Source organism: Furipterus horrens, unplaced genomic scaffold (genome assembly GCF_987537825.1).
Source record: "Furipterus horrens unplaced genomic scaffold, mFurHor1.1.pri manual_scaffold_13, whole genome shotgun sequence".
NCBI classification, from domain to species: Eukaryota; Metazoa; Chordata; class Mammalia; order Chiroptera; family Furipteridae; genus Furipterus; species Furipterus horrens.
Window position 1 is genome coordinate 48,515,504 of NW_028327183.1, and position 11,015 is coordinate 48,526,518.

Below are 11,015 nucleotides of genomic sequence, written 5' to 3' on the forward strand. Positions count from 1 at the left end.
AACACTAACTCGAGAAGTATGTTAAAATTGTATATTCAAACATAAAATATTGCCTAAAGAGTAAGTTGAATAGTAAGTACAAAAGTAAGAGAAAAAAAAATCCTAATAGTAACCTGTTATTTTCTGCCCGTTTCCTGCTTGTCCACTAGGGGGCGGCAGAATTATTTGCATGCTTGAGCCTTTCTGGGGCACCACTGACTCCACCTCATCAGCCCCCACAGCTCAGCAGGGTCCAGCCTCACCAGAATCAATCATTACAGAGTTCTCACTCTCAAAGCTCCCCACACTGGTCTCCGTCTGCTCCTCCATCCAGCCAAGGGTCAGCCCACCAAAGCGCAGTCCTCTGCAGGCTGCTTTTTCCTTTAACGCCCTCTGTTCTTCAAGGGGAAAATGGCCACTAACTCTTCAGGTCTCAGCCAAGAGGTCACTTTCTCAGAAGTGCTCTCGGTGATCCCCAGACCACAGAGACAATGTACATGGTGTGGACGCACCAGAAGTTTCCTCCACGCCCCTCCACTGGATTGTAACTAACTTCCTAGAGCCGTGGTTCATCTGAGAGCCTGTCTCTGTTACAAGGTGAACTCAATAAGCAGAGGCCCACACATGTCTCATTCTCTTTTGAGTTTCCAGAGACCAGCCAAGAGCCTGACACATCACAAATACTCTGTATACATTCATTAAATTGATAAGGAAACTACACAATGAAGGCCTGTCACTCTGTGTGACACTTGCAGTCAAATTATGTTCATTATGGACACAAAGGCATTGGTGTCAGCATGAGAGGAAGCCACTGCATGTTTGGGGACTTTACAGGGTCAGGTTCTTACTTCTCATACAATCAGGTGGAGGGAAAAAGACCCTCTAACACTGAGGGGTTGGACCACCCATTATTTCCTCCAAAATCACAGCCCTCCACAATCCCACCTTGTGAGTTATGAGCCATTACCCCTGGCCTGTGTCTTTCCTCTTCTCACAAATGCCTGACTGAACAGAAACTCTGGAATCTCAACCCTGGTAGAGTTATTACCACAGAGGGGAAGGAGCACACAATGACCTTATAAGAATCAGCGATGACTTTTCATTCCCAGAGTTCTAGGTAAGACACCCACCTGTTATCTGAAGACATCTCTCTAGTTCATGATGTTCTGGGCAACATTGGACACTTCCTGTTCACAAAGGGACAAGGGAACCAAGGATCTGTGGTTGCTTCCATCTTGGAATGGCTGTGGGTCTCTATGCAATTGTCACCCAGCTTAACCCCTTCTAACCCCCAAGGTCATCTCTGTGACCTTCCTGCTTAGAGGAAGTAAAACCTCAGAGCATCTGAGAACATGGAGAAGACCTGGTGCCCAGAAGGGTTTCTGTGTCAGAAACAGAAAAAAAAAAATCCTCAGTTTTGAGGACACCGGGGCTCTCTGTGTGGTGCTGAGAGACCTGAGACCAAGACAGTGCAGAAGCCAGTGCTGGAGTGAGTGGGTCACCCTCTCAGAGATACATGTGCTCCCATAAGCCTTGCTATTGCAAGTGTACCCACAGGCCAGTAAGGTCAACTGCTCCTGAGTCCTTGCAGATGCAGAGTCTCTGACCCACGGCACCCCTGCTGATCTGAATCTGCAGTTTAACAGGGTCTGGAGGCTTCCCCTGTGCACAGGAGAGCAGGACAAATGTGATTCTACCTTCACAGGAAGGGGTATCACTTGGAATGGGCTTCACATTAGCTGAACAGCTGCTGAAGGTGCATTTTTAAGGTGTCACCTGGGCATTGCAATGTTTACAAAGTTTCCCAGCTGATCCCATGTACAGCAGGGGTGACATCTTTGTGAGAGGTTGTTCTGACGCAGCTCAGGAACTCCTGCTCTGGCAGGAAAAGGCAACTGTGAAAGAGAGGCTGTGGGAGAGGCTGCTGTGCACCTGACAGGGAGCTGTGGGGAGTGTCCAGAACCCCAGTACCCCGGGCTTGTTGTCTCCAAATACAGCGTGAGAGTGTGGGCCAGTGTGTGTGCGTATGTGTGTATGTGTGTGTGCTTGTGTGTGTAGTGCTCAAGGGCCTCAGAAGTTTCCAGGAAAACAATATATTGAAGGACATTAAACTGGTAAGAAGGCATACGGGTGGCAAAAATGAGGGCAGGAAGTGGGACGGTCCTGAGCACAGACCCTGCCCCCAGCCCACATGACAAGAACGGTCACCTTGCCCCAGAATAAAGCCCAGCGCACAGGTAGGACTCACAGCAGATTGCACCATCAGGGCAGAGGTGCCTGGGAGCCTTACTGAACCTCAAGCTTTTCTCAAAGCGGGAGCCACAGAGCAGGTGGCAGACACCATGGGATCCCTTTCAGTCTCTACCTGCAGAGGACTTGTCCTCGGGCACGGGCTCCTGCTCGCCGGTAAGTAGGAGACAGTCCCTTGGGGTAACAGAGGATCTGACACAGAGGCTGGCTGGGATCTCCTGAAGAGACCAGGGCTCTGAGAAAAGAGGGAAGGCTTCTGTTTGGACCTGAGGGTAGAGGACAGAGGAGCAGAGGAGGATGGGGAAGGGGACCCAGCACGGAGAGGGTCTCATAACCTGGAAGTGGAGAGAAGCAGGAAAGCCTCATGCTCTTCATCTCCTAAATTATTCATCATTGAGGATTGAAGTAGAAAAACTGATAATAATAACAATTATTGTTTCTGTCAGGTAACACCAGAAAAAGAAATAACCAGGGATGCTAGGCATTGTCTTTACCAAACTTCAGAAGTGGGCGAATGCACCCCACGAGGTACAGGACTCTGGGGTCACACTGTTCATTCCACCCCATGTATCTGCAGCCTGTTGCACTGAAGGAGGGACAAGATCAGACAAGACCCTGCTCTCACTGAGCCCATGTTCTATGCAGGAGAGAGGGACAAGGAAAGATCTAGCCGTGATGTCAGGTGCCCACAGTGCCATGAAACACGGAGCAGGGGCAGGTCAGAAAGTGAAGGCAGAGCATCTTCAGAGAAGTGGTTGGTAAAGGTGCCTTTCAAAAATGCCCCTGAGTGTCAGCAGGGGCCTGAGCACAGTGCGAGGGTGAGTGAGACAAACACCCAGAGAGAAGTATTTGGGACAGAAAAAGTAGCGGTTTCAGCGGTGCTGAAGCAATGGTGTCCCTGCTGCTGATCCTGACCATGGGAGACACACACTCACACCCAGAGCAAGGCTGAGATATAAAGAGACGTGCTCAGGAGTCAGGGCCTCATCTTTCCATCCTAATTCATAGATACAAATGTTGATCAATTTTTTTTTCTTATTTTCTAGTCTCACTCTTAAACTTCTGGTGCCTGCCCACCACAGCTGACTATGTTATTCCTATGATCAATGCTACTGAAGGGGAAGATGTGCTTATAGAAATAAGCAAAGACCCTATCTATTATGGATACCTCATGTGGTACAAGGGATATGGCGAGGACAAGAATCATATAATTGCATTTCTTACACAGACCAGAGATATGCATTTAAGAGGTCCTGCATATGGACGAGTTACAATAAACTCTAATGGGTCCTTGCTAATAAAGAAAGTCCGCAGGGGAGATGCAGGAGTCTACACCATAAGAAACACCCTTTCAGATCCACAAAAAGAAATGGCATTCAGACAACTTAATGTATATGGTGAGTGATAGCTCTCTGATCTCTGGGTGTTGTGTTGGGTGGGATGACTTCTATTTCACACGTGGGACTGACAGCCCTGGACTCTGCCTCCACCCCCCTCTGCTTTCTGTTTCTGGTTGGATTTTGGCATTTAATGCAGGATGCACAGCATGAAAACAAATTTCCTAAGCCCTCAGTCCCCTTCCTAAATTCCAGCCCTGCAGACAGTCCCTGAACACAGAAGGACCAGTCTGATGGCAGTAACTCAGCAGAGGGAGACCAGTCTCAGTTTAGCCCCTTGAGCCCTGCTGATGAGCTTGACCCCAAGAATGACCCTGTTGTACTAGGTCAGAGCATGGTCTGAGAGACCCTCTGAAATTCTTACAGAGCTCAGCTCAGAAACCCCTCCCCAGAACCTTGTCCCAGAGATCTAGATCCAGGGTCCCTAGTGAGCCTGACCAGGTTGGGTTTGGTCTCCTGGGAAGGGCTGAGTGTGTAATGCTTTAATGGGTGCCCAAGTCACAAGGCTCCTGAGCTGCTCACCAGTCAAGGCTCAGGCCCAAGAGCCACACCTTGGCAGAAATGGAGTTCAGTCTATCACCTGAGTGTGTATGTGTGGAGTACACAGTTAGATAATGTCCTGAATATAACAGACTATTTGGGGGAACTTAGAAATGTTCAAAAAACTTCAGCATCCCCAGAAGGAAACTGAGAATAAAAGACCTCGTGGCATCTCCTCATTCACCAGGGATCAGCCAATGGAATTCTCTCTTGAAGTTGATCAATAACAGTTGCCTCTTATTTGAGCAGCTCTTCTACCCCAAGAATTAGGCCAGACACAGTCACTCAAGCAGTCATGCCGACCATGAGCAGCTGATCAGGGTCACTCAAGGTCTGTCTGCAGCCATAGACTTAATTTCTCTACCTCGGAGACTTTATGGTGTCTGTGGATTCCTAAAACAATGAATTGGTTTAGATACTCTTTTCTTAGCTGTTGTTTGCTCGTAAGAATACACTGTGGTCTGTGGAACAAAAAAAAAAAAAAAGAAGGAATCATCTTTTTTTACTCCAGAGCCAAATCACCTTTAGTAACCATCAGAGTCAGTACATATGGTCTGGGAAGGGCTTTGTGTGCTGCTACTACAGAGATGTCTGAGGGAACAGGTAGGGAATCACCCTGTGGTTATATGGGGTCAGAGGGGAGATGCAGCTCTTTCCTTACATACTGTCCCTTAAACTTAAGATAAGTGTTCTTCTGCAAATGTCAGGACTATACTCTGGTGACCTTTACAAGCTCACTGTGGACTGTGAGTGGCTGTCATCTCCGAGGAAGCAGCATGGCCTCATGTCTCAAGCCCATTCTCAGTCAGTCACATCCTCTGTTTCTCCACAGAGCCTGTGGTAGTACCCACTCTCTCATCCAGCAACACCACAGTCGCAGAGAATATGGATGCTGCGGTCTGGACCTGAGACACAAATGTGGTCTACACCCTGTGGTTCTTCAATGGCAAAGATCTGCAGCTCACGGGGAGAATGAAGCTGTCCCAGGACCACAGAAGCCTCATCATAGACCCCATCAAGAGGGAAGATGCTGGATGTTACCAGTGTGAAGTCTCCCACTCCCCTCAAATCTGTTAAAAGTTGTCACCTTTTTCTACATCTGAAGTTTGACAGACCCTCCCTTCCCCCTCTCTGTTGTTAAACTCTAAATAAAGATTTGTTGCATTATTAAAACATTTGTTTTGAAGGTGAATAGTTCTTAAAAGATTTGCCTAGAGTGATAAACACTCAATAATGTGAGCAGACATTTTCATTATTATTGACTTAAGGTTACATTTCAGACGAATCCCCGCCTCTGTTTGGCCTCATTTGTACATATCCAATTTTTCTTTGGATATGCTGTTTGTGAAGTTTCCTTGGATACTGCTGGATATATGTGGTATAAGCTTATTATACATGTACTATCTTGTTTCTCAGCTCCTTTTGTTGAAGTCTGTCTTTTTCTTATTGTGAGTTCTTGGCACTCAATGATCTTTTGGCCATATACAGGAGAATTAATTTATAGGCTTTATCTTCAGTTCTATTGATCTATATGTTTGTCTTTATACCAATACCACTCTATTTTTACTTCAGTTTTATAACGTGTTTTGAAATCAGGACACACAGGCCACTAACTTTGATTTTTTAAAGATTGTTTTGGCTCCTCAGGGTCTCCTGAATTACCATATGAACTGAGAATGAAAGTGCTATTGGGATTACAATGTGTTACGTTGAATCTGTAGATCGCTTTGAGTGGTATGGACAGTTTAACCATCCTAATCTTGCAAACTATGGTTTTGTTGCTAAAGAGGATGAATTTTCAAAGAAGAAATTCCTCTGTTTACTTTCTCCTGTGATATATTCATACTAGCACCATGAGGATATTCATATTACTTTCACAACTGACTTCAAATTTCATGAGGTGAGGACAGGATAAGGCTTTGAGACTTTATATGCAGGAACTATGAGAAGAGATTAAGAAAATGAGACTCTCTCCCAGATTTTGTTATGTTCTGATTTCACTCTCTGATTATGAAAGTGGTGACTCTATTCTGTAGTCCATCCTCTTTTTTCTACCAATTCCACCTCAAATAAAACAAAATCATTTGCTAATACATAATAACCTTCTTCAAAAGAAAACATCTGTTTTAAAAAAGTTTGTGACTGGTTCATTGGACTCATCACTAATTTGTCATAAATATTGGAAAGTCACCCATGAGAAAAGTAGTCAAACTGTCCATTAGAAATTCTAAAGCTTTGTCTTTCATAAATGAAATTAGTGAATCTTTGAAAGGTATTGTGAGTGTGTCTGATCACTAGAGTTCCAGGATGACTTAAGTCCTGAAGATTTAGTTAATTACAAAGCCACAGATCTGCCTTGAGCAAATTTTACACCCTCAGAAAGTGCTCCTGGCTGAGGAGCCTGTGCAGTGGTGCCCAGCCCCATTTTCATTCCAATGACACCACCCTGGAACCAGAGTGTCTGGATGGATATCTGTCAACACACATGTGCAAGAGAAGGGAAGTAATGGGGCCCTTACTCAGCACTGGGATAATGAGGAGCTTCACCTGTGAGGAAAACATTTATCCTGTTGAGGTGCACAGGACAACAGCAGGTAATTTGGAAATATTTTGAAAATATGAAGATAAGACATGTAACATTTTGAAGTTCTTTGCCCCCTGAAAATATCCTGCATTTTATTCCTGGATCCTGTGACTGTTGTGTTCTGCAGAAGACTCTGTGCATGTGTGATGATGTGACAGGTGGTGAGATGGAAAGACTACTCTGGATTTTTGCGTGTTCCATCCATATATTTTTTTCTGTTTTTATGACTTAGAGGAACAGTTAGAGGAAGATCAAATGACAGAAGAAAAAAAAAACTTGAGCATGGGAGGAGAGGAGGAAAGGCGCATGTGATGAGGGAGCAGGAAACAAGAAGGAGAACAGTCTCCAGAAGCTGGAAAGGCAAAAACAGATTTCCCCAGAGAGTCTGAGGAGGGAGCAGCGTTCTGTAGAGACACACTGGGGTTTCAGCACAATGATGCCCACTGGTGTCTAGTCTCCCAGGTGATTAGGGAATGTGTAACAGGCTGAATGCCTTACCCACTGGATGCACTTTGGAGAGAAACAGGTGACCCCCTGCTCACTCTTTCATCCCTTGTCTGAAATTTCCTCCATGGCTTCCACAGGATGGCACACCTTAGCAAAGGGAATCATTAGGGTCTTTTCACTAATGTTGGCAGGAACATTGAGCAAATTTCACATGCGGAAAATGACAAACCCTAATCACCAACATTGTTTAAACCCTACATACTTTTTCACCTCACATGTAAGGAAGGAGATGCACAAAGCTTTCAAAGATATTCTCTGGTAGAACCTGGTCAGTGTGTAGAATATAATGACTCCTTAAACAGGCAATGGGTGCAGTCCCTAGATCTTGGTCATGTGCACCCAATGCCTTCACTGCCCTGTAATCAGAGACCCCTGGGGCGCACCCACAGACAGAACACATTCTTGGGTTTGTGGTCATTTTCATACTGTTTAGGTGACTGTCTCAAAGAAACTCCACAAACAGAATGCACAGTATGGGGAACAAGACACAATTTTTTGGTTTATTTTTAGCTTTGTTGACCATAGATCAAAATCCTAGAGAGATTTTCAGGCCAGATAGCCTTTAGAAACCAGGGGGCCACTGGCGGATATAGGAAGTGGTAAGGTCCATGGCAGATAGAAGGCATGCATATTGTAGTGATTAGAGAAGCAGGGCAGAGAGGAAGGGTGTGTGTTGTTATCTCGGGTTAGGAGGAAGAGAATAAAGAAGGAATAGGGAGTGGTTCAGGTTTTCAGAAGTGGCTGAGGACCCTATATAGTGGATAAAATTGTGTTGTGGGGGCCCACCCATCAAGGAGAGAGTCATGGGAGTTAGAAAATTGGAGTGGGGAAGAAAAGGGAGCAATTGTTCTAAATGTGGGTATGGTCTTGAGATGCAAGTTGGCTTTTTGGGAAAAAGAATAAGATCTTTGAAGACTCCGATGAGTGTCTCTGATACTGAAACCAAACATTTGATTTGGGAAATCTATGGGGTGGTATGCTCTTCTATACATGGGGAAAACACACAAAAAGAACATTGAAAAAGTCACAGCACAGGGTGGTTAGAGAATGGGTTATAGGAATAGGGAAGAAGAGAGAATGAAACCCTAAAGAGGTAACCAGAGAAACATGCTCCTACTTATTCCCAAGGGCACAGCACCTACATTGTAGGGCATGATGGCCTAGGGAAATGAGAGGAGGGTCCTGGGAAAGAAAACAAGAAACTGAGTATGAGAAAATGACTAGCATCCACTGAGGGACAAAATTTTTAGAAAGCCAGGAAGGATGGGAATGCATGGGAACTTCGTAGTTTAGCTGATAGCTGGAGAGGAGGTGGGAAATGTCACCAAAGAAGGAAGAAGTCAGGGGCACAGGGGCAGATCAAAGACTGGGAAGGGTAGGAAAGGTGGGTGCGCTGATGTGGGGGGAGTGTACAGGCTAGAGTCCAGGGATGGCAGTTTCAGAGCATAAGCTAAAGTTCTCAGTGTCTGCATTAGAACAGGGTGAGATGGTTGCTTCTCTTCTCCCAAGGCGAGTCTGGGTCAGGAGGATTGAGTTTTGCCCATAATCCCTGTAGAAACACAAAGTGTTGATTTCTCAGCATCCCAAGTTCTTCTTATCCTGAGGATGAATTTGGGGGTCAGGGCCCTCAAATGACACATTGAGTGGAGGCTGAGGTGCAGCCTGGCCGTGATTGTTGGGGATGGGGTTCTCTGTGCTGATAGTACAGAGATGCCCATGGAAAGATTTCAGGGCTCCCTCGGTGGTAATCTGGGTTGGGAGAGGAGGTCCAGCCCTCTATTTACACATTGTCACCTCAACAAATAGAATCATTTTTCTGCAGAGCTGAGGACCATCCTCAGGTAACCTGTACAAACTTACCTGTGGCCTGTGTGAGTGGCTGAGATGTCGGAAGGAGCACACTGGGCCCAGAGCCCAAGCCCACTCTCTATCTGTCACAGTCTCTGTCTCTCCACAGAGCTGTGACCGTGCCCAGCTTCCCTAGGCAGCAGCACCACAGTCACAGGGCATGAGGACGCTGTGGTTCTGCTGCTACACAGGTGTGCTCTCCCCTCGGTGGTTTTACAGCAGCAAGAGCCTGCAGCTCTTTAAGAGGATGAAGCCGTCCTGTGGCCACAGAACCTTCTCCATAGACCCTGTCAGGATGGAGGATGGGGGGATTCTCCGTGTGATGTCACCTACCCCATAGTTCCTGTGAAAGTGAGCCCCTCACACTGGGTGTAAAATATGAGTGACCCTTCTTTCCTCACCTGTTATTAAACTCTGAAGACATCTTTTGTGCTTTTTAAATAGATCTGTTTTCAAAGTGGAATCTCGTTAGAAGACTTTCACTGGGTCAACAAATGCTCAATAATAGAAGCTGACATTGTCATTGTTGACTTAAGGTGACACATTACACAAGGTCTCACCATTGTTTGGTCTCAGAGGCACCATCTTTACTGTGCAGGAGACACTGAGTCCCTCAGAATAGGAGCAGTTGTTGTGTGGTGACCGGTGGGAGCACGTGATGAGCTTGCAGAAATCCAAGTTCTGTCCTTCTTCTAGGGGTCATATGGAGGGCACCTGGGCACTGCTGTGAGCAATGACAAAAAGCTAAAAGATATCTGTGGGGGTAGTAACACTGACCTCTCTTCTTTGTTTAATTTCTTTTCATACATTCTAAAGGTCGTGAGTATTCTTATTTTTATGGCCATAGGTTTATTAGCATAAATCTAACATGATATGGTTGGCCCATTTTATTAATAGAATATAATTGGAAGTTTTGGTAATACAAGTAAGGCTTTGGTTCAAATGTCCTAACTCAGACAGATGCCCACAGATTTAGAAATAACCTCACGCTCTATGAAGCTAAGTTTGACCTGATGGTTACTTTGGTGTTTCTTGGGGAAGAGGGCACCGCTGCAAACGAGGGAGACTGCAGGCAACGTGTGAGAAGGAAGCTTCCTAACCTCAAGAGGTGGTTAAAACTCCCATCTTAGGTTTCATAGAAAAACCTGCATCAGAGCAAACTATGCAGCGTTGTCAGTTTCTCTTCATTTCAGTAACAAATCAACACAAAACCAATTAGAGCAGCCATGTTGTGGGATCAAAAATACTCTCTTTGGTTTGATATGGCATTTGAGCAGAAAAAAAAAAGGTAACTGCAGAGAGTTGTGAACTTCTTGCTCTATACAAAGACTCTCAGCTATTTTGCCCCTGTGCCTACATTGCTGAAAACAGACAACTTTTTATAAATTGCAGGAACGGATGGAGATGCAAACTGGGTTGTAGGTGAAAAAGATTTAGCTGTGGTTCCCTCCACTGTGCGGAAAGCAGTTTTGTTATGACCGAGAGACTTAATGTTCCCTCAGAGTCAGGAACCTTTAGACAGGTTCTTTATGACGATGGGCCTCTGCCATCTATTTTTAGACCATTTCATTAAACATATAATTGCAATTTGATAATTGCCAATTCTTTATCTGGTCTTTTAAAACATACATAAGTCTTTTTTTAAAGCTGCTTCTTGGTTATTAGAAACAAACACTACCTGTCTCAGGTAATAGGATCTATTACTTTGAATTTTAGTCTTCCTGTGTGCCAGTCTCTGCTGCACAGTAGAAGCCTAACTTGGGTTGGGGACCTTTACAGCCAAAATGTAAGAGGACTTCCTGAGAGCATTTTATGAAAAGTTGTTCTTGGCTTTTGTGTAAATTTGATTAGCAAACATAGATGCCCATGGTTCCCTCTGTTCTTAAAATTATTCCAGCCTTTGATCAGGC

At 45.2% G+C, this 11,015-nt stretch overlaps 1 protein-coding gene across 1 annotated transcript; it reads left to right on the forward strand.

Moving 5' to 3' along the window:
- Nucleotides 1–2,321: 2,321 nt before the first annotated feature.
- LOC149995086 (cell adhesion molecule CEACAM21-like) lies at nucleotides 2,322–5,300 on the forward strand. Its single transcript, XM_090259113.1, has 4 exons — nucleotides 2,322–2,385; nucleotides 3,276–3,626; nucleotides 4,999–5,063; nucleotides 5,094–5,300. The coding sequence occupies exons 1-4, from the start codon at nucleotides 2,322–2,324 to the stop codon at nucleotides 5,241–5,243; spliced, it is 630 nt and encodes a 209-aa protein (XP_090115239.1). The 3' UTR covers nucleotides 5,244–5,300.
- Nucleotides 5,301–11,015: the final 5,715 nt, after the last annotated feature.

Coding starts and splice junctions, on each gene's coding strand:
- LOC149995086 (XM_090259113.1), top strand. CDS start 2,322: ATGGGATCCCTTTCAGTCTCTACCTGCAGAGGACTTGTCCTCGGGCAC. Junction 2,386..3,275: donor GCACGGGCTCCTGCTCGCCG/GTAAGTAGGAGA, acceptor CTTATTTTCTAG/TCTCACTCTTAAACTTCTGG. Junction 3,627..4,998: donor CAGACAACTTAATGTATATG/GTGAGTGATAGC, acceptor GTTTCTCCACAG/AGCCTGTGGTAGTACCCACT.